The sequence below is a fragment of the Heterocephalus glaber genome, unplaced genomic scaffold (genome assembly GCF_053883595.1).
Source record: "Heterocephalus glaber isolate CG9 unplaced genomic scaffold, H.glaber_assembly_v1.0 deba00000621, whole genome shotgun sequence".
Classification (NCBI taxonomy): domain Eukaryota; kingdom Metazoa; phylum Chordata; class Mammalia; order Rodentia; family Bathyergidae; genus Heterocephalus; species Heterocephalus glaber.
This window is the reverse complement of record NW_028258153.1, coordinates 15,066,972-15,090,687: the sequence shown is the minus strand read 5'-3', so window position 1 is coordinate 15,090,687 and position 23,716 is coordinate 15,066,972. Positions and strand designations below refer to the sequence as shown.

The following is a 23,716-nucleotide window of genomic DNA, read 5'->3' as shown; positions in this document are numbered from 1 at the left end:
CGTGAAATAATACTTACAGGAAGCACTTCACAGCCTCTCTTTAGCATATCTGAATCGCCAGCATCACTGCTTGTGAGCTTGGAGTGATTACTGAGTAAAATATGGGTCCCTTGAATATGGCGCTGTGATACCATGATAGTGGATCTGATTACCAGGATGGCTACTACATGACTAATGGGCAGGTAGGGTATACAGTGTGGATTCACTGGACAGGGAGGTCATTCACAGAGCAAGGTGTTTTGAGGTAGACAATTTAAAACTTAGTGTTTGTTTATTTCTGGAATTTTGTATCATTTTGGACCATGGACCAACAGCAGAAAACCTCAGAAATGCAACTGCAGAAAGCAAAACCATGAATGAAAGGAACTGCTATTATTGATTTAGTATAATAGTTTATTAGTGAATTAAGTAGATAATTGAAAGTGTTTTCATTTGAATTCCTAATACATTAAATATCTATAAATCAACAAAAGTTTTTAGGCTCTTTAATAAGTTTTGAATGTAAAGGGAATCAGGTCCTAGGATGTTTGAGAGTTGCTGATCTTGTTAACTATAGGCAGATTAATGATCCATGACTCCCCAAAATTGTGGAGATTCTCCAGTGAGGGTTGTCAGTTACTGTAGGCTGGAGGTTGAGTAGGGATGACTTAGAGATCTGGTAACTTAAGAGAATGAATGAACTGGATATTATAAACCAGATTGAATTTTCCTTGTGTAGACTACTTGAAATAAGGAACATCAGATTGAATACATTTTTAAAAAATAAATCCAGATATTGTTGCACATCCTGTAATCCCATCATATTGGGAGGCTGAGGCAGGAGGATCACAAATTCAGGTCTCACCTGGGCTGCTTAGTGAGACCATGTTTCGTAGAGGGCTGGGAATGTACTTCATTGCGATGGTCCTGGGTTCAGTCACCAGTAATGTGAAAGAAAGGAAGGAGGGAGGGAAAGTTTTGCCTACTGAAATTGTAATTTATTTTTTCTAGTTTCGAAATAAACTTTAAACTTGACTTCATTAGTAAAGCTGTCTACACTCTTCCTAACATTTTTTCTAAGCTTTGTTAAAGTTTATAATCTTAGTTCTGAAATACTGCAGTTCTTTTCTTAAGTACAGCTTGGCTAAGTCATAAATGTACTCATAGCAAAAAAAACCTCAGGAACTCTTCTCACTACCCTGTATCTGGCACAGGATTCTTTGTTCACAGAATTATTTCTTGGTTTAGTCTCTTAACTTATCCTTTCCTTCTCATGAAACACTGTTTTAAGTCAAGATCTTCGATAAGGCCACGCCCATGTTCTCCCTTACATACTTGAGTGAATCAAGCTTTAGAATTAAGATGAACAGCAGACTCCTGGTCAACCTGTCTGTCATCAAGTCTGTCTGTCCTATGCGATTCTGTTGTTCAGGTACTGGCTGGTCTGTTCTAGTTGCTGAGGCCCAAATCCTTGCCATCCTAACTTTTTCTTATCTTCTACATCAGAATCCATCAGTAGCTCCTAGTGGCTGTATCTTCAGAACCTTGCAGACTACTCAGTTGCTGCCATCACCCTTTCTACCTCGGTTACTGTCACAGTAGCCACATCGGTCAAGTCTTATTTCTTCATCCAGAATCCTGTGGTGTTTTTCCCATTTCATTTGGAAGAGAACCCATGGCCTGCAGAACCCACTGCAGGGAAACACTGCTGGGGTGCTTCCCTGACCTCCGCTCCCCTGGTGCAGCCCCTGCCCCACTACATTGGTGCTATTAACTGTCAGGCAATTTTTTATTTATTGTGTTATTCTCACTAAGCATGTAATTCTCACTATAGCAGACAAACAGCAGTCAAAAGTCTGCTTTCTGCCATAAACCTAAGGCCTAGAGTATTTAATAGTATATTAAATGCTCAGTAAAGGTGGGTTGAAAGAATAAATGGTGAATAACAAAAATTAGCTTTCTGAGAGAAATAGGCTATACAGGTTTACAGGTATAATAGGAGTTAGTTAAGTTTTTTAGAGTGGCATTTCCTGGCCCTGGAACCTGGTTTCATGATTTATAGTCTTTAGTTTTGATACATTGAAACATGGGGGAGGGACATTTGGGGGAAGGGGTAAATGAATTTAACCAAACTGTTTTCAGAATAAAGGGAAACTACCTGTACAAAAGTATAACTTAGTAATTTTTGTCATACCAGAAGAGTTTATATTCAAAATGGTCAAAACTACAGACGGGCTGTCATAATAGGAGCCAGATACTTTCCTTCTGGTGATACTTAGGAGCTGTGTCTTTTCTTGCCAGACATGCACATGATGGTGGCCAGGCCGGAACAGTGGGTGAAGCCAATGGCCATAGCAGGAGCCAATCAATATACCTTTCATCTTGAGGCCACTGACAACCCAGGGGCTTTGATCAAAGATATCCGAGAGAATGGGATGAAGGTAAGAAGTCACTGATTGCAGTAATGTTTGTGTTATTCCCTTGCAGAATTTGGAATATTTGGTGGAAAACAGGAACTGATAGGTAAAGAAGACCTAGCTTAAACAGCTATTCCTTCACCTATGAAGCCAAAGATAAAGTATGAGTCATTTGTCAGAATTTATTCCATTAATCTTGCCTGAAAGTTACTGCTATTTGGAACCATTTACATTTGATAGCCACATTGGCTTAAAAAAAAACAAACATATAGTGGTCTGGATAATTTATTCCATTTATCATTTTTGATAAGAATTGATATTTCTACTGGGTTTGATATGCCACAGTAACATAGGGAAATACATGTTAATGTGATGTAGCACATTTATCTCTGTTACAGGTTGGCCTTGCCATCAAACCAGGAACTACGGTTGAGTATTTGGCACCATGGGCTAATCAAATCGATATGGCTTTGGTCATGACAGTAGAACCTGGATTTGGAGGACAGAAATTCATGGAAGACATGATGCCAAAGGTAACAGAGGGATTTGATACTGTGTTTATTCAGTTAGCATATATTGAAAGATTCGTCTGTGGAGACGTGTCCTGTTAGGTAGGTGAGGAATGGGATGCCTGCCTCATTTTAATACAGGATGAATAGCTCTCATAGATTTAGAGTTTGAATTCACAACTGGTATTATATGCCTGTCGGGAAATTTCCTTTTTTTTTTTTTTTTTTTTTTTTTTATCTAAACATTTCAAAATTATAATTTAAATCTTAAGGATAAAAGCTGAAAAACTATGCTCAGCTTTTGCTAGATTAAGTGCACCTGTTTCCCCCAAACAAAAATCATAAGATTTAATCATACCTAAAGTCTGAATTTTTTCAGTACAACCACTACATACACACAGAACACTTCTTTGCAAATTTATAATTTCCCTGGCTCATCCCAACGTACAATCCACACTGAAGACTACAACTGGGGCAAGTGTACATGAAATGAAAAATCACAATTCCAAGTTTCAAAACTTGCTCTTAGAAATTATTTATAGGACACTCAGGTCATTTTTACTTCTTAGTTAAGATGTTGAACTGTCATTGGATTATTGGTCTACCCCAGAATTACTATATGCCAATTTGAGGGACTAGAGATCAAACATTGAAAGTGCTATCTTTCTAAAGGACTGAACAAAGTAATTCCAAGTGAGTCTGTGTTTATGTCTCAGCGCTTTAGTAGAACCTACCAGGCTCCAAGGACCCAATAGGATAAATGATGGTGCAACATTTTAAATAGGAGCCAATTACTTAGTGTCATTCAGAGCCCAAAATCTGAAGAATGACCAAAATCAAATCTTTATTTTAACTGTATAAATGTGATCCAAATATGTCCATCACTAGTTTTTCCAAAAGAAACATGCTGTAAATAAGCAAACTACATCTGCTCACTGATGTGTATTGGACTCCCTAGATGTCTCACTGGGCTTAATTACAGACCACTCATGGCAATAGATTTTTAGTATAAAGTATAGCACAATGTTAAGCCATTTTACCTTCTGCACATACATGTTGCACTTCTGGCTGATAATGAAGAACAATTTGTAGCATTACACTGTTAGCTAGGTGGCATCCTTTTAAATGGCATCGATGTCAATGTCGTCATCCTTGTTGTCAGACTTCACAGTTTCAACTTTCGGTACGGGAAATTTCCTTTTGAAACCTTTATCGCCGTAGCCTCTAGATATCTTGGGGTTTTCATTGAGTATCAATAGTTTGCCTTTGTCTTGTTTCCAAGAAGTGTAGGTTTTGCAAAACTATGGCAAATCAAATGCCTTTTGCCAGGCAGAAAAAAAGGTTGCTTTTATAAAGCTTAATTCATTTCCATACATTACAAAGTGTGTGTTCCCCAATATTGTTTTGTACTGATTTGGCGTTTTAGTGGCTAGCTAATAAAACTATTTGATTTTTTGTCTATTTGGGCTTTTTCCCCGACATTCCTGTTTAGGAGTCACTTATTTGTTCGTGTGTGTCTAGGTTCACTGGTTGAGGACCCAGTTTCCATCTCTGGATATAGAGGTCGATGGTGGCGTAGGTCCTGACACTGTCCATAAGTGTGCAGAGGTGAGACTGCTGCCTGACTGTGACTAGACCCATTTCCCATCAGATAACACCTGTCACTGTCTGGTGGGCCAAAGACATTTTTCTTGTTTCCTAAATTGACTATCTTTCTTGGGAAAGTATTTTTTTGTTGTTGCTGTTGCCCAATTGTAAAACTAGGAAAACAGAGCAATAAGTCGGTTTCTAAAATGACATAGATTGTTAAATAGTAAATTGCAGTTATTAATGCAAGAAGAGAATGTTGAATTTGAGTTCTTTGGAAGATCATTAAGCTCCAAGGCCTTGGAGTGAGAAACTTTTCCAAGTTGGGGAAAGGAAAGTTATCTTTTACCCCTTGCCAAAAGAGGTTAAAAAAATACAGAAATTTGACGTAATTATCATACTGTTCTTTAGAAGTATTTCGAATTTTCACTTATAAGAACTGAACAATTTTTGATAAATATCTAGGCCCGATGCCCATTTGATCCTTTTGTGGCCGTGACATATATTCGTTTTGCTTTGTTCTGTTTTCACACAGCTTGCTTAGCTTAGTTGAGCTCCTGAGCTTCATAAGAGTGTGTCATGCTTCGTATACTAGGAGGCAATTATTGCACATGGCCAGCTTGCTTTTTTGGGGAGGGTGCAGGGTTCTTTAAGACAGGGTATTGCTATGAAGTCTAGGCTGGCCTGGAACTTGTAATCCTACTCAGCTTCCTGAATGCCAGGATTGCAGGTGTGCACCATCACACCTGTCTACACAACCTGCTTTTATTCAGCAGTATAGTATATCTATACTTCCAGGTTCTTCCATAACAGTCATGATTTTCTGCTTGATACCTACCTGTCCAGAGCTTGGCAGCAATAAGTGAGGAGGGGAGTGCTACTCAGATGATTATTGAGCATATATTCATTTGTCCCTTGTGGAATTGCTTTATACTGAACTATGCTTTGCTATTATGCTATTCCTGCTCCAACAAAGAGACATGTTAAGTGATAACCCTATTTCTATAAAGAATGTTGTTGGAGATCTCACACTATTGACATATGACAGGGTCTTACTGGAGAAATTTTTCTGTTTGTGGTTCTCCTCTCCCCTTTCTTACAATGAATTACATAACAGATTGAGATTCCCTCAAGTCAAATCCTAGGAAGCTCAGAGCTAAATTTGGAGGTCTCTTATTTTTGTTGTTTTCATTTGCTTCCACAGTCTTTGCTTCTAAAATACCATCTTGAAAATCTTTCTAGTATTCTAGAATGCTAAGGAGGCATAAATATTCCATTCTTCCTGACACAAAATGATGTTATTTAAATTTAATGTTGGCAGTATTTTATGGATAGTTTCACATTTTCACAATAACTGTCCTTTCAGGTTATCCACAAATTCATCTAATTGATTCAGAGATAATAATAGCTTGTTTCTTTGTAGGAGCATTGGTATATATTGGGAAAAACCTAAAAGGGTTTAAAGCCTTATCTAAATATTAGCAAAAATACTGCATAGTTTATTTAGAGTTGATTTAACTAGAAGTTCAGTGATTTCTTAGATGTGTTTAAAATAACTATCTTTTTATTCTGGAACATTTTAACTTCTTACCTCATTGAATTAGATTGCTTCAGTGTGCTCATCTCAAAGCAGCTTTTGAGTGGTGGAAACCGTAGTCCAAGAATTACTGCAGGCTCTCATGCTTCTTGAAGACATAACCTAAGTATTCACTTCTTCCAGGCAGGAGCTAACATGATTGTGTCTGGCAGTGCCATTATGAGGAGTGAAGATCCCAGATCTGTGATCAACTTACTAAGAAATGTTTGCTCAGAAGCTGCTCAGAAACGTTCTCTTGATCGATGAGACCACAAGAAACCCAGTGTTTGTGTTCATGAAATCTTTTCACTGGAAAACAAGAACATAGACTACCAGATCACATCGCAATCGAGGCAGCGCTGCTTTCCCGAGCAATTATTCCAGTGATTAAAATCTTTTGTACAGAATGTTCTAAGAGGTTAGAAATTGGTGTGTATTAACTACATTTTAGCGATGTAATTTAAAGATTAGAGTCAACTACCCTGTTTTTATGGGAGAATTGATATTTTATATTGTGAAAATATGGCTGATAAGGTTACAAACAGAAATGTGTCTTACTGCCTAAGGAGGGCATATTAGCCCTATAGTAGAAAAAAAATTTTTTTCTGTGTTTTTAAAAAGAATGTTCTATAGTTTCCATCAGCTGTTCTGTAACAGCAAAGGGAGTCTTTGTTTTTCCTAATTCATATTGCTGTCTTTCTGATTTGATGATATGAGTAGAGTAGAACTAAAAAATACAAGTTTGGGTGGGATGTCAAACCATAGTCTTGCATGGAAGATTTTTCACTTTCACCTTCTACTCAATTCATTAAAAATGATAAAAGCAATATATGAAGCCCAGGGATTCTAAAATGCAAGTATGGGTTTTATCAAGGTGTTTGCATTGTCAAAGCAGGTTATTCAGTGATTCCTTCCAGCTCCTGGTTTTCTTCATCTCACCCACCATTCTTGAGATTGCTGAGTGCTGCTGTTTGTTAGCTCTGCACAGAAAGGAAAAGTAAAGCCTTCATTTGGAATTTCCATTGTGTTGAATGAATTCTGACTCTGTCCCTTTCTAGCTATTTGCCCTTAGCAGGTCACCCATCCTTTTTGCACTTCTAACTCACTTATATGTTGAATGTACTGTAACTGTAACAACCATGCAGGTTGTGTTGAGGACCACATGAGGTGTGGAAAGCTTCCAGTACTATTTGTAGAATTTAGAGGATACTTACCATAAAGCGGCTAACATTACATAAGTTAATGTTTTGTTGGTTATAAAATATTTTTATATAATCTCATTAAACCTATAAATTATTCCTGTAAGTGGTAGGACAGGTATTTTTGTTCCATTTAAAGCTCAGCAGTAGGGTGGCACGATGGGAAGGATCTAGTAGGGTAGGATCTGGGGTTCTGTCCTTCCCTTTTAAACAAATAGAGCCCTTAGAATTAGACGAAAAAGAAGCTTGTTTTACTTAATACCATTGTCTTATTTTCAGTCTAACTATCCTGTAACAGCATCAAGAGAATATCCTGGAACTATGGATCTTGACCCCAAGAATCTGTATTTTATCCCAAGAAATACCAGCTAGGCAAAGAGATGACAGGCTACAAAGTTCATCCATGATCTAAATTACTTTGAGCTGTGTTCCCAGTTATATAGAAACTACAGATATGTGTCAGATACTGTATTTTTCTAAATATTCTGTGATAAATATGGCAAGAAGTAACAGGACCAGTATTAAATTTCTTAGGAGATAAAACTCAAAATATTTACCTTATTAGGGATGGAATAGAACTTGGTTAGGTTTTTTTCTTACACTGTGAGTAAAAATGTGATTCTTAGTATTGTCTTAATTTTGGTTTAGGAGGAACATGTGCTATGAATAGGTAGCATTTAATTCTATCACACAAGGCATATAGAAATAACTTTAATTAAAAAACTTACATAGAAGATTATATAATATCAGACATGACGAAGATTTGAATTTATTTACCAGGACAACTTGGGTTTGTCTGGTTTTTGTTTTCTTTTTCTTTAAAAATAAATGAACAGTAAAACTACTAGCAAAAGTTTGTCGGTATTGAATTGGAAATTGTTTTTTCCTTCAAACGGAACAGTATAATTTCCAATCCTAAACAAAAACTTACTGTTAAGTCCCATAGACCAGGGCAGATGGCCAGAATTTTCAGTTAATTGGATACATACAAATTGCTCGCAACTTTCACATAGGAAAAAGAAGTAATAATTTCAAAAGGAGTCTTCCTTAATGTATGCTCCTTAGTATCTAATACTGAAGTATTGTCCTTTGAACATTTTCATTCTCAATCTGGGATGCAACTAAGAATAGATTTTTATTTGAATAATTATGGCAATGAAGGACCAAACTGGCTAGAATTACAACCACTTTAAAAAACAGTACAATGAAGGACTTTTCCTGTTTGTTCCACATTTTTAAGTTGATTTTTCTTCATGAGATAATATAAAATAATATAGGCAAAACAAGTTGAGTTTTCAAAGATGTAATTGTTTAAAATTGCACTGATAATTAACTCCAGTTTGCTTGTCTTCACTCTGTTAGAAGTAAACAATCCCTGTGGTTAGCCTAGCAGAAACCAGCATTTGAATAAATGAGAACTGTGTTTCCTGACAGAAGAATTTCCCTAAATGACTCTTTTTTAAACATGTTAAAAACAAATCCAAAACTACTCCCTCTCCATAGTCAAACTCATAGGTGTCTCCTCAGTGGAGACTCGTGCTTTGTATTACAGCTGACATTTTGTAGGGTAGTCCAAGCATGCATTCTCAAGTGGAGTGGGTCATTGCCAGTGCAGTTTTAAAACTATGCTTGTGTGCATGTGTGTGTATATATTGTATATACATGTATACATTCCAGTATATTTCTAAGGGAATTTCAGTGACTTGTCATAGGAATAGAAAAAAGAATCATTTGATGCAGGGGTTTGTGTGGGTGTGTGGTGTGTTAAAAATTACATGGTAATGTGATTGGATGTCACATTACAACAGTTAATATATCGGTGCTTGTAATTTGTATGAACATTGATGAACATTTGTGTATAGGTGAAAAGCTAGCTACTTCTGCACTTCAAGAAGGAAAAAGAGGCTTATCTTGTCTGTTTCATAGGCAGCATAAAAGATGAATACATGCAGTCCATTCTCTTATCCTGGAATTGGGACGCAAAGATGTGGAAGGTCCAAAACATGGCTTGTTTTTCTCCTATCTTTTTTCATTTACCTAGTTCCCTTGTTTGTCACCTATTTTTTTTAACATTTGTAAGTCCTAGACCTAAGGCTTTATATTCTTCCACTCCATCTAACTGGTTTTTTGGATGGTGTCTGTTCTCTGATGCACTGGTACCTAAGACTTCACCATGGAAGGCTGCGCTTGGCCTCTCGGGCTCCTCCTTTCCTTCATCTTGGCATGACAAGGCTGCTGTGTCTTCATCCTTCAGCGGAAAAGCCCGTCGTTCCCACCACAAAGACTGAAAAGGAAAACTTTTTTGGTTAAGTTTCAGTTTGTTTTGTTTAAATTCATTTGTAAGTGCCAATTTCATAACCATTGTCCTGTTCTTATAGCATATAAATATATGTTTTCATTTGGACCTAAATAAGTCAAGTGGGGCATTCTGGGAATTCAGTGATTGGTGAATTATTTCTTCACTTTGCTATTGTCAAGAAGAGGAAGTGCTGCCACAGGGCACTGGTCTTCATTTTTAGCCTCAGTGCACTTTAGGAAAGCCCCTTATCCACTGACTCTTCCCTGAGTTTTCTGCAATGTGCCTATTAATGTCCACAGACCCCATTTTCCCTTCTAGATCTGTTTTTTTGGCATCTATGAAGAAAGGTGCACAAGTGGATGCAGTATTAAAAAGCACTACCTTTAAGGTAAGAACTGGCTCTATGAGGTGACAAGTAAAAACATACAAGAGGAGGAAGAGAAACAGCAGCTGCTATTTACTGCATACCAGCTGCTATTCTCCCTTAGTCAAAACTGTTTGCTAATGAAATTTCAGAAGCATGCCCATTCCCTGCTAGGTAGGTAAGCAGGTGGAAGTTGGTGCTGACATGCTGCACAATAGAATGATTGCCGACAGTGACAGGTGGAATGCTGCAATACAGATCTGATTCTTACCCAGCAGCTAGACAGACTGGTACGCAGTGATGAAACTAAATTTGCAATAAGCAGCTTCTCCACGCAGATTTTTTTAATAGTCAAAAGGCAGTGAAGTTAATCATGCACGTACCTTGATCTCTTGGCTTTCATTTGAAAAGGGTGAGCCATGTGCACATAGGTCACGATGTGCTGCAGGCAGCTCAGGGGGACTTGGAGCAGTGCAGTGCTGACTGCCACTGAAGTCATCCGGGGATTCTTTCAGAAGCATCTCCTGACCTTCAGCATTTTTACTGTAAGCTCTAGCAAGAAAATAAATATCGTTTGTTATTTCTTGAGATCTTAACATTTTGTGAACCCAAGGTGTCACTAAGTCAGCTTGGTGGTTTTCTTTAAACAGTCCTGCATAAAAGTTTTTTTAAAAATCATTTATTCCTGGTGCTATTATTTTCGTATCTTAAAGGCTTTTATATTGTACTTCATTATTCTGCCGAATTCTAGTGAGTTTTTTGTTACATAATTTGGTTTGCTTTTTGTGTTTTGGAAGACAAATGAGGGCAATTCCTTGACCCTCACAATCTTTGATCTCCCAGAATAGCCAGGAAAGCCTCAATTCACATTTCCCTCTGTATTTCTAGAAAGTTTTATTTCTGGAATATGGAAAAGGATGAAAATTCCAAAATCTCATCTGTGTAAGGAGAACTTGAACAACGATTTACAGCAAATCTCCTTGAGACCTATACAGAAAAAGGTGTTTTTATAATAATACTAATTAAATGAGAGATGGCCCTTAACTAAAATGACTGGCAGACTTCACATCTTGCTTTTTTTGAGTTTTGGGTATATTAATAATAAAATGTAAGTAGCATAAAATACCAGGGATTCTTTCAAATCTATAATTACTAAATATGTTTATTCTCCCTTCTCCAAGATCCGTTTATGTTTTTAAAAGTTTTAAATTATTTGGTTTTGAGACTAGATAGATTTCTTGAGAAATTTTGCTTTAAAATACTATTTTTGAAGTACTTTATGTTAAAATGGATGGCCTGAATTCCAGACCTATGTTAGGTCCACTGACCTACTTTACTTACATAGAGTTTTCATGAGAAATAGAGTAAAATAACAGAAACACATTTAAACATGTAATCAGCCTAAATATATAAGCTTAGTATATGCAGTGCATGACTGCACATGGTAGGACAAAAACAGCTGACGTTACATACTGTACTTTGTTATCCTTTTTAGTGATGTCCCCCAAACTTCATGAAGTTTTGTTCATTCCATATGGATCCTACAGTTTTGGGTTTTCAGTTTAAAATACTTGCCTGCTGTTTCTTCTATGCCACTTGCTTTGTTCCCATAGTGACCACCTGGCTTGCTCTCTCTCCTCATATTTTTTGTGCCTTAGAGAAAAGACTTCATCAGAAAGATCTTCTACCTGGAATTAGAAAAATATTTTGCTTTTATGGGAAGCATTTTGAAATATGACACAGATTTCAACAATAGCAAGCAAACTTAATTTTAAAATAAGTGCAATCAATGTCAGTCCAGAAAACAGATGTTAGGAAATCAGCCTCAAATGGGAGTCTGGAGCTTTTTTTTTTTTTTGAGATAGGGTCTTCTATGTGGTCCAGGCTGGACTTGAACTCATTATGTAATCCAGACCAGCCTCGAAGTTTCAGCGACCTTCCTGCCTCATCCTCCTGAATGCTAGGATTACAGGCATGCGGCACCATGCCCAGCTGGAACTTTTTTTAAAAAACTCTTTACTCTGGACTTCTGTTTGAAGACTTACCTAGATTATAAATGTGTTGGGCTTTGCATTTGTTACACCTTCCATAAAATATTCTCAGTGCTCTGTTCATTTAACACAGTTTTTAATGGTTTTCCATTATGGAACACAATTGTTCTTAGAACTTGTTAATATGAAAAACTGTTGTCTGAGATAAACCAGAATTTATTTAATACTTCTCTCGGGTTCTAATCTAGATAACTATTTGGGTTATGGTGTTTAGGAGTCTGAGTTTCCTGGCCAGGATCAGTGAATCAGGAAGAGTACCTTAGAAGTGGGAAGGGAATTAAAGGAAAGGTGAAAAATCTGCTGGGCGGAGACACTGTATTTAACAGAAACCAAGTATCTTCTACACTATACTGCTTTGACAGACCATCACTTTGCAATTAGTTACACAGTATTTTCCCCCCTAATTGTTTTTGTCTTGATGTAATTTTATCTATACAGATCCACGGTCTTTTACCTGCAATTCCAAAATCCAAATATCTGAAAAAACAATTTTTTCATACAGTTCACACACAGCTTGATCTAAAATGGAGTGAGATTATTTCTAATGTATATTCCATTTCCCATGCATATTTGAGTACAGCATTGTCTTGAACTGTAGGAATGTTTCATATGTATCACATTGTCTTTCTAAAGTCTAAAATATTCCAAATTCTAAAGCAAAACTGATATTTTTATAATGGCATTGTAGATATGAATAATTTGAGACTGAGTCTCCTTGTGCAGAAAAATATGACTAATTCCGAGATAGATGTAGCTCACCACATAAATTCAGTCAGTTCATATAAATTCTTTGTATCTGTGTTACTTTGGTACTCAAATATGCACAGAAACATTTTAGTAGGATTAATAGCCTTTTGTCAAAAGCTTCCTTTTGGGCTGGGGATTTAGCTCAGTGGTTCTGGTGCCTGCCTCGCAAGTGCAAGGTGTCCTTAGTTCGATCCCTGGTACCAAAAAAAAAAGCTTCCTTTTTATATGTGTAAAGAAAAAAATTAGTAGAAGTTAAAAGATTTGTGTTCCCTTTTAGTTCTTTAAATGTCAAATTGAGCGTGCATCATTATATGTAAAGTGCAGTTATCCTATTAAATGAAAAGCAGCTTACCTCTTCACCTAAGTTACATTCATCCAAAGGCTGAAGAACAGCCATCTTCCAGCTGTTGAAGATAACAAACCCATTTCAAACACCTTTTATTAATCTTTCTAAACATAGCAATTTTATTCTATATAATTTTATATAAGTATAGCTAAATATATTCATTTCTGTCCTTGGAACTTCCATAACTCAGATGGATATTTTAATACTTTATTTAAAGAGAAAGGGTATTTGTACTATAAGAAAAGGACAAGAAGTCTTTCCTTTTTACCTTAGAGTGAACAGACTGTCCCTCATATATCTACCTTTTAATTATGTACTGACTTTGAATTGAGTTAGTGATATGCCAGGAAGCTGGCTTAGCCAAAAATGAGGAGAAAAAAGACTTGATCTGTACTGTCTTCTGATTTTTTTGGTGAGAAAATGATTTTTTTTTTAAGAAAAATTGGACATTCTTTGTCAGCTTTCATTACTTCCTAGATTACTTCTCTTAATACAGTAATGAAGTAATGAGACAAATGATGAAATTAAAGTAGAGATAAGTAGAAATTAACTGTAGTTGTTATTACAAGGTTCATGTCTTGATTTCCAGCCATTTCTGTGTCTACTTTCTGGTGTCATATTCATAAATTTTTAAGAAACTACTTTAATCACTAAAAAATTGTGCTAACATCGCTGCCTATAGAAGATCTGTATATTGCATTCAGGGACCTCCGCAATCTGGTTCTCTTAGCCTTAACTCCCTTTATTAACCTATGCAAAAGCTCAGTATCACTAAGCCTTATATACTTGTCACTCCGCCTTTGTTATGATCTCCCTGTATAAATAACCTCTTTAACCTCATGGATATCCTCCCAGTCCTTTCCATTCATCTTTCTAGATAATGTGTTTAATGCTGACTTAGCAATATTTTAAAATCTTATTTTCCTTATCACAGGTGTTTTCTTTCACCTTTTTCCCTCCATGACTCTACAAGTAGGGCAGGAAGAAGGGGAGCATCTTCTCACTTAAAATTTTAACTTCACTCCAAATTTAAATTTATTGAAGAAGGAAGAGGAAAGAATAATAGATGTCAGTAAGTATACATACCTTGGAGTCAGTATTTCCTTATATTGGAGCTTTTCTAACTTAGCTGGGGCTACTAATGACATAGGAATCACAATGTTATCTATGTCATAAGAACTTTCACTTCTTAATCTCCGCCGGGCAGTACTCTGCAAAACAGGATTATGGTACTGCTTTACAGTAGTATCTAGTTACCCGTGGTGATATTCTTTCATTAGTTATTAAAAAAATGTGCAGTATACCTGTGGGATAGTTTTTGTAAATGTATTGTTATAAAATCTGATTATAAAATGTTACCAATTAAGAGTGCATGCCTATATTTTCTAAGTTAAAACATCTTTGTGGGTGTGTAGTGTGTATTTATGTGCACAAACATTTATGCTTATTATTAGGAAAGGCTTACGAAATGCTCTTTTGGTGAACCCTTTAGTAAAGGTAATGATCACGAGCTTCATTTATGTGTTCCTTCTCCCCGACCGTCATTCAGACCATTCATTTCTTTTTTTGGTACTGGGGATCAAACTTGGGATCTTGCACTTGCGAGGCAGGCAAGGCAGGCAGTGGAACCACTGAGCTAAATCCCCGGCCCTAGACCATTCATTTCTAAATCTTCTCACCTTTGGACCTCCTAAGTCCCTGACCATATGACAAACAAAACAGATTAACAACATAAATCCTGAACTCTCCTTAGCAAAAACTATATTTAGATTCATATGTTAAAGAGTAGAGACAGCTATGATAAATGTTTTTAACAGAAAAAGAATCCATAATCATAGATTAATAAACTCTTAGCTTCTAAGTAAAAAACGTCTTATCTAATCAAATTTATAGTTTCCTAATAAGGTAGTTCTAAATGTGCTAGTAAATAAGGCTGAAAAAGATTAACAAAATAATTATGCAAGCCATTTTCATTTTATTTCAAAATAAAGCAATTTTAGAATTCAATCTAAACAAAACAAAACAAAAACCTACTTGTGATGATGAATTCTGGGTTCTTCCTATAACATTGAAATTAGAGACAGCAGTAAAATTGCAATGGGATCCTGGTTCTGTGTGTTGGAAAGCAAATTCCTCAAATCTATCCCTTTCTCCTGCCATGGAAAGAACCATTCAGAATGTCACAAATTAAACATGGTCAAGATTATCAGAATTATTTTCCCAATTAGGTGAAAGGTGAGTGTTTCCCTATTGGTTTTTAAAATTCATGTATCAGAAAGTAAGCAAAATGAAATTATAAAAGAGCCTTATCTATAGTCATGCTTTATACAAAGCATTTCTATTTTCTGGGACCTTGGGTTTTTGGGGTTTTTTTTTTAATCTACTACATTTCATATTATTTCTGGACTAATACCATCTGCTCTCTGTCTTTGCTTTCTGTGACTCCTACCGGTATTAGTGGTTGCATGTCAGGACTAATCATAATTTTCTTTGTTCTCTCATTTTGTTCATATCTCACTTTGTTTTTGAAAGTTTCTGCAACTAAAATTTCTAAAAGTTTTTGATGTCTGATATTTATTTTTTATAGCATTTCATGGATGAAATTTTTCTGTCTAGATATTGACTAGCTGTTTACTTTTATTCATACCTTTTTTTCCTTTTTTTTCCATTCCCTATTTATGCATTTATTCACTTATTTACCACCATTGGCTGTGTTGCTTCAGTATGAATCCTAAGAATATTTTCCTGTATAATATATAATCTAATAACCAGTTCACATTTACATTTCTTCAGTTGTTAAAAAATATCCTTTGTGACTTAGCTTCTTCGAATCAGGATCCTCCAAATGAAACTGGTTATTGTCTCCTAGGTTTCCTACAATCTAGAATAGTTCATTTTTCATGACATGATTTATTACATGGACTTGACCATATATCCTCCAGTTTGCAAATTGTCTAGTTATTTCTTTGTAGTATATCATTTCCTTTGTTCTTTCCCTTGTACAGTATCTGCATTAAACATGAACTTGGATCTAAAGTATTAATTCTAGTGAAACACTGTTATTTATATCTTAGGGAATGTATTTCATAATGCATCTTGTTAAAGACAAAATTTTCCTATGTTTTGGTATGCATGTGTGAAAGTTCCCTAAAAGCTAGGTGGTTCTTGGTCATGCTTAGGAGTGAGACAATAAAGGGAATAGTGAAACATGTAGAAACATGGGAGTTGGTTCATTTTGTGCCATAGTCCATGCACTTGCTCGTCAGGTAGTGACTTGGTCTGTTTTTGGTGACATTTCTATAGACACTAGAGATGAATATTAAACCTGTTTTGTATAATTTTAGTTCAGTACACTGTGGATGTAATTAGTTTCTAATTTATTGGGTATGCTATTGATGTTATATTTGGAGAATACTTGATTAATAAATACAGTGTTAGGTTCACTGGAGCAATGAATAAGATCCCAAAACTAGATAACTTGCTAATCAAAATATATCTTGCCAGTTTTATCATTAACAATAATAGCAGTGATTGCCTCCCCCTATCTCCCCAAAAAGAACCACACTTTGCTAACTCTTGGTCAATTTGAAGCTATACATTTAAAGACTTCTAGGAGAACTGCACAAGATGGTTAAATCATGACCTCTTTCTTAAAATCCTGAAGAATTTAAAAATGGTGATAAATTTCTGTAAGGCAGTCTTGTACTGACCCAGTCTGAGTCCAGAACAACCTTGGAGTCTAAAATCTTATCCCGACAGCAGTTGATGGAAGACAACTAGTCGGGGAACATTGGAAGGAAATTCTTAATTGCCACGAAGTGGATAAATACTGATACTGAGTCTACAAATTGTTCATTAGCTACATGAATATATTCATAGGGTCATAGATGTTTTGTGTGATTAGTGACTGTTTCGGGTTATAGGTACTCGTGATTCAGGGATTCTCTGAAAGCAAAATTTTATTTATTTTCAATATTTAACACTAATGATCATATCCTCATTTTAACCTACCTACTGCTGTTTCGCTCAAATGTCTTTTCTTTCTTCCCTGTAACAGTTGTATAGAAGATTCTGACCTTATCTGAGGTTTACACATAGGTGAATATCCATTTCTCCATTGACTGGAAGAAGTACTCTGAGCTGAAACAAATGAAAAGGAAATGTGAGGTTTTGGTTTCTTAATACAAATAGAAAAAAAATTACAAATAGATAATGTACATATTCATCTGTTTTTAGTTATACAATATTGGATTTTAAGATACCAGTACAAAATACATATAGTGAAATACCAAGATGAACAACTCTTAAGCTAAAAATACATGTAATAGGATTCCTTAAAAAGATTCTCAGAGTGCCCAGTTTGCTGTGTTTGCTCCATTTTGTTTGGGTTTGTTTTTTGTTTTTTTGAAGAGGATGTAAAAGGAAGGTGGTCTTCTCAAAGTATTCTAGATTAGTTCTTGGTTGAATATGATCTGAATCCTAAAGTTGCCTACCTTTAAATCTGGGAATAATTTAGGACCAAGAGAAGTCCACCCACTATGGTCACAACAGACTAGGACTCCCTGAGAGAAAGAACCAGACTGTTTAGTGAACATTTGTCAAATTTTATTGTTGTAGCCAGAGATAATTTCAGAGTAAAATTGTTGTGTCATACTTCTTAAAAATTCACATACACCCTCCCTCCTTTTTCTTAGACAGGGTCACACTTGTAGTTCAGGCTGGGCTTGAACTCATAGTAGTCCTCCTGCCTCAGTCTCCCAAGTGCTGAGATTGTAGGCATTTGCCACCATACCTGGCTTCTTTCACTTTTTTAAAACAATGAATTTAACACAATTTTCAGACACATAGTGAGTCACTATACCTGTTAACTCATCTTTAAAACAAGGATAATAACTGTCTTAGAGTTATGAAGACTAAATGAGTTAATTCCTGCATTAGAGGAATCAGTGTCTGGCATAATGAGTGCTTAATAAATGTTTGCTTTATCAGTATGAATAGTGTCTATCTGGACCTCATATTTTCAGTATTGATGTAAAAACAGTACCATCCATAGCAGTAGAACAATCTTCTTAACAGGGAATATCAGCTTCAAAGATGAGTGCACAAACTCTAAAAATCTTGAATAGCAACATCACAAACTACAAGTGGAGGAACCCTCTCAAGAAATAGTTAATGGAACATTTACAGAATACAAATGAACAGGTCTTTAAAACAACCAAAGTTATAAAGAAAAGGCAAGAGGCCTCTCTAGAGAAATCTTATAAAAAAATTATAATTGCTCAACTGAAAACAAGCAGCATTAATTAAGCTGAGTAACAGAACAGACAAGGGAAAATCAAGATTGGAGCTGGAAGAAAAGTTGACGACTTGAAGTGATGGAAAATATGAGGAAGAAAAATGAAGTGGGGTAATAGAGAACAGAGTGAATGAAGAGTGGGTAGTTGAAGAAATGATAGCCAGATGTTTTTTTCCAGAATTATATTAGCCCTGATTTAGAGAACTTACTTGAACAGTGTTAAAGCAAATGAAAACAGAAAAATCAGTCATACAGCCAGTCATGGATGAAGTTACTTCAAAAGTTAAAAGAGAACAGTTAAAATGATAAGAGAAATTAGGTTTCAATTTACAGTGTGAAACTCAGTGTAAGAAAATAGTTACTTGGGCTGGGGATTTAGCTCAGTGGTTCCGGCACCTGCCTCACAAGCACAAGGTCCTGAGTTCGATCCCCGGTACCAAAAAAAAAAAAAAAAAGAAAAAGAAAATAGTGACTTAAGTAGCTAGGGAAAATGGTAGGTAGAATTCTAAGACAGCCCCTAAGATTTCCCACCACTCAGAAAGATGGTAAATGGGGAGGCTGGAGTAGTCCTATGAGGGCTGGAGGGGTAGCCAGTGGTAGAGCTTCTATTATTTTGCTGGAGTTTAAGCAAACCCCAGGTGACTCTTCTGTTATCACAGCTTGTGCAAAGGCCAAGGGAGTGGGACAAATCTGGGAACCGAACAGTTGCCAGATAATGTAGAATAGGGGAAGGTGGTGAAAAGGAACCATAAGCAGGTAGGAGCCACCTATGTAGGGAGGTCTTTGGGGTCCTCTTAAGAATATTCCCTTAAGGGCCGGGCTGGCGATTTAGCTCAGTGGTTCCAGCGGCTGCCTCAGATGTCTTAAAGGGATAGGAGCAGGGAGAAGGTATGACAATTAGATTTGCACTGGTAAAAGATCACTGGGTATGACTGAAAGGAAATAAAAATTTGTAGTGTCTTCTAGCAGTATATATCATGTTAAGACTGTTGTAGTAATATAGATTTGAAACATTTACAGATATTGACAGTCTGCTGATTAGACATGAGGGACTGGGTAAAGGCTCAGACCTGTAGTTTTGGATCGCTTGTTGGTTACGGTTCCCTTGTTCCTTCTCATCTATCCATTCTTAAAACTTAACACACAACTAAACTTACAGAAAACTTGGAATTTCCATGTCCCCTTTACTCCAATTCCCCCAAAGTTAATATTTTATCACATTTGCTTTACCTCTTTCTGTACTCGTTTCTAACCCGAGGCTTTAGATAGATAAATGTATATTTCTCAAAAACAATGACATTCTTTTACAAAGCCACACAGTTGTCAGAAATTAAGAAATTAACACCATTAGCTAATCTGTAAACTGTGTTCAAATTTTACTAGTTATCCCTATAAAGTTCTTTCTAGAAAATTCCAGTCACTCATTGCATTTAGTTTCCAGGTCTCTTTATAGTTGTGTATCTGCAACAGTTCCACTGTTATTTTTCATAAGCTTTAATATTTTGATAAATATAGACCCTTAAGTTGGTTTTGTCTGGCACAGTATTTCCTCATGTTGAGACTAATCATGTACTTACTCTTCACCTCTACAGTGTGACTTTTCCCTATTTCCTTGTCTGAAGTCAGCAGTGTCATTATAAATGCAAAATTTAACAGATAATATAGGCTGTATCTAGTCTCTTTGGCAAGGCACACTGGGATGTGTTTGTACTCTTTCGTGCACTTTACTGTGCGGGAATACCAAGCTATTTGTAGATCCCTGAACACATCATACTGTTTTAGGTCTTTGTAATGAACGTTTGTTTCCATTATTTAAAGCCTTGTTGCACAACACGGACTAATAGCATCTGAATCTCCTGGGACCTTGTTAGAATGCAGAACCACAGGGCCCAAAATGCTCAAAATGTTGAACTGTAGTTGTATTTATTTCTGTAGAAATCACTAAAAAGGCAATGGCTAGTTATTTAGGACAGATACAGAGGCTAAAACCTAAGGGGATGTTATACAAAAGAATACCTTATTGATGTGTCTAACAATAGTGCAGCCTTCACCTCAAGTGTATTCCATTCTTATCCTTATTTCTGTTCCAGTGTGGCATGTAATGTGTCATTACATGATTGAGAGTACAAAGTCTATGCCTGACCATTTACACTGCTTCATTTTAAGTTAGATAAATGGAGCAACATTAGAATAAAATCATCTAACTTCTAACACATAATGTACTTTCACTTTTGCACACTTTCAATCTGTACATTTCATACTTCATATGTTTCAAGTATTAAGTCAAAATTGTAATTAGGATAAAAGTACAACTTTCTTTTTATCCCATAACTGTTCATTATTTCCACATGTGTTTGCTGTACATTTTTCTGATTAGAGACATCATTTAGGTATTCCATAGCTGTTGGGCATTATAGTTATCATCAACATCATAATGAAATTACTATTAGGAAGATTTTTAATATAATCATACTCATGGATAATGTGTTTTCCCTTTATACAAAGTTTAATCTCCATATCAACCTCAATGAGTAGAATTACATCATGATACATAAACATGATCTATACTTCCCAGTGCTTTTTAGTCTGTCTTCCACTAGGCATAGCTAGTTGTTCCTAGTCCTTGGTGCTTTTTTTTCTAACTTTATGCTGTGGAAAAATTTTAAACGTACACAAAAAAGAGACTAGAATAATGAACTCCCTTGTACCTATCATTCAGCTTTAGGAATGATCAACTCATGACCAATGTTGCTTCATCTCTCTTCCAGCCAATTTTTTTTTTGCTATAATATGTTAAATTTCAGAATTGTCTTTTCATCTGTATATGTCAGTGTGAACCAGCAATAAAGTACATCATATATGTATTTATGTAATCATGGTGCCTTATTTCATATGTCAGATTAATACATTAATATCTACAAACTAGTTCATGTTCAGATTACTTGGATTATTTTAAAAAGTATGTGTATGGGCCGGGGATTTTGCTCAGTGGCACCCGCACCTGCCTCGCAAGTGCAAGGTTCTGAGTTAAATACCCGGTATCAAAAAAGAAAAATAACAATAATAAAAAAGTATGCATATAATGTATGTACATGTGTACACACAGCTCTTTTGTTCAAATCAGAACCTCAACGAAGTCCACACATTGCCTTTGGTTGAAAAAAGGAATATTCTTTCATGGTTATAATTTATCAAATACTAAAAGTGAAACACTTGCCTCCCTTTAATAATCTTTGGTAAGTATGTGTCTGTCTTTTCATGAACTTTTAAGGTTGCATATCTATGAGAGAATATATTTCACCATTCCCCTATTGCATTCTTCAGGTTGTTTCTAATTTTTCATTATCACAAAAAATGCTAAGATAAATGTATTTGTGAAAAGTTTGTTTCACATTTGGTAGGATTAGACTAGATTCTTGAAAATGGAATAATTATGTCAGAATACAGAGTTAACAGTTCAGTCAACATTTATTTTGAGTAGGTATAAAAGTAAATGAGAGAGCCGGGGATTTAGCTCTGGTTCTGGCACCTGCCTCACAAGCGCAAGGTCCCAAAAGTTTGAGTTCTCCGATACCACCCCCCAATAAAAGTAAAGGAGATAATTTTCCCCCACAATGATCTTACAAAAAAACACACACTTGAAAGGCTTTGTAATGTGTCTCACAGTGCTTTCAAAAAAATGTATCAATTCTTAATGTTATCTGAAATATTAGAGTGCTTTTTAAAAACTAGTAATTTTTTTACTAGAATTGATTATAATACTAAACAGTAGGCAAAAATAGTAAACTGTGTAACATACAAGTTTTCAGTAAATGTTAGGTATTATCATTTTCATTTTATTACCAGTCACATCTAGTTTTCTAATTCAAGCTTCATTTTTAATATGTAATTCTTCAGTCCGCCTGAAATATATTTTTTAGTGTCATCCATCTTAAATTTGTTGTAATGTGCTGTTATAATGGACAGATATCATTTAAAGAATCATTATTGACTGCTACTGATTACAGATTAAATTTGCTTTAAAGTGCTTTAAAGCATGGACTGAGAGCCAGACTGCTTGAGTTCTAATCATAGCTCTACCACTACTCTGTCATGTGGGACAGGTTATTCAAGGATAGTAACAGTACCGACCTCACAGATTAATATAATTGCCTAATATAAAGCTCTCCAACCAGTGTTGGCATAGAAAGAATACATCATAAAATTATTGTTGTCATGAATATTTATTGACCAAGCCACCCTCTACACCACCTATATCATACAGAGACCCTTTGAGTCTGTCTCAAAGCTTTTTGTATGTAGCCTTAATCTGGCTTCCACCAGTACCACATTATTTTAATGATCTTAACAGTTTGATATTTAATGTCTTTCTTCTGATCTTACAGTTTTTAATTGTCAATCTAACATCTGTGTAAACTTCAGAATAACTTTGTTCATAAAGGATGCCTCTGTGATTCTGATTAGAATTACACTATACTGATAAATTAACTTGTGGGAAAACTGGCCAGTTACAACACTTTCAACAAGAATGGAGTATTTCTTTGCATACAGGAACATCCTATGTCCCTCACTGAACTGACTTTTTCTTTCATGAAAATCCTTAAGTTTAATCAGAAATATTTTGTATTTTCATTGTCACACTGTCTAGCATACAATATTCCTTTACAGATTCTATGTAGTTATTAGTAGTTTTTATAGAAGCTGATTTTTTTGTTTCTTTTCTGTTTTAGGGATTGAACCCAGGGCTTTCCTACAACAAAGTGGCACCTCCATCTCTAAACAGCTGCTGATTTTTTTAATAATAAAACTCAAGTTCTGATAGACATTCATTTGACCCTTGAGTTTTTAGATTTTTAGGTAGTTATTTCATCTGGAAATAATTTGTCTTAGTTTGTATGATTTTTTGATGTTATGAAGATTTTCACTTTGCAGATAATCAAAATATGCTAATGTTTCTCTGGCTTACAGTTACTTCCAAGCACAGATAATGTTTTCACACCCTTTGGAGCAATCAAACATTTCATTATAATTTCTTTTTAAGTTTTATGATGTAGTTTTAATCTTAAAATTATTGGAACCAACTAGAATTCTGATACATGATATGAAATGAATACAGTATTTAAAATTTTTTCTCAGAAAAATCTAACAATACTATTTATTGAATGGTTCTCCACTTCTGCTACACAATTCTTTCTAGGTCATCTAATAAATTACGAACTATGTAGTCTTATTTCATGAATCTATTTTCCTAAATGTCAACAAAATAAAATCCAGTTATTACAGAGTTTTGGCATGTTTCTATATGTGGTTGAGGTAGATTGAATTTTCTAGCAATTCCTTTTATAT

At 35.4% G+C, this 23,716-nt stretch overlaps 2 protein-coding genes across 10 annotated transcripts in view; one reads left to right on the top strand and one right to left on the bottom strand.

The window, feature by feature from the left end:
* The window catches only part of Rpe (ribulose-5-phosphate-3-epimerase), a 32,629-nt gene extending 9,434 nt beyond the window's left edge, over window positions 1-23,195 (top strand). For 2 of the 6 annotated variants that reach the window (XM_087205802.1, XM_013074487.3), the window contains 4 exons: window positions 2,281-2,420; window positions 2,795-2,929; window positions 4,427-4,513; window positions 6,213-7,088. In XM_087205802.1, coding sequence (XP_087061928.1) covers window positions 2,281-2,420; window positions 2,795-2,929; window positions 4,427-4,513; window positions 6,213-6,335 — 485 coding nt within the window. In that variant the 3' untranslated portion in view covers window positions 6,336-7,088. Of the gene's footprint in view, window positions 1-2,280; window positions 2,421-2,794; window positions 2,930-4,426; window positions 4,514-6,212; window positions 7,089-9,884 lie in introns of those variants that run through there. The other 4 variants (XM_004851118.3, XM_004851119.3, XM_021263502.2 and 1 more) reach the window with 4 other exon arrangements.
* Kansl1l (KAT8 regulatory NSL complex subunit 1 like) overlaps window positions 2,280-23,716 on the bottom strand; it is a 130,110-nt gene continuing 108,673 nt past the window's right edge. For all 4 annotated transcript variants that reach the window (XM_004851123.4, XM_087205800.1, XM_021263500.2 and 1 more), the window contains 7 exons: window positions 17,086-17,214; window positions 15,109-15,227; window positions 14,161-14,285; window positions 13,081-13,132; window positions 11,506-11,618; window positions 10,314-10,482; window positions 2,280-9,551 (listed from right to left, as the gene is read on the bottom strand). In XM_004851123.4, the coding sequence (XP_004851180.1) occupies window positions 9,321-9,551; window positions 10,314-10,482; window positions 11,506-11,618; window positions 13,081-13,132; window positions 14,161-14,285; window positions 15,109-15,227; window positions 17,086-17,214 (938 nt within the window). In that variant the 3' untranslated portion in view covers window positions 2,280-9,320. The remainder of the gene's footprint in view (window positions 9,552-10,313; window positions 10,483-11,505; window positions 11,619-13,080; window positions 13,133-14,160; window positions 14,286-15,108; window positions 15,228-17,085; window positions 17,215-23,716) is intronic.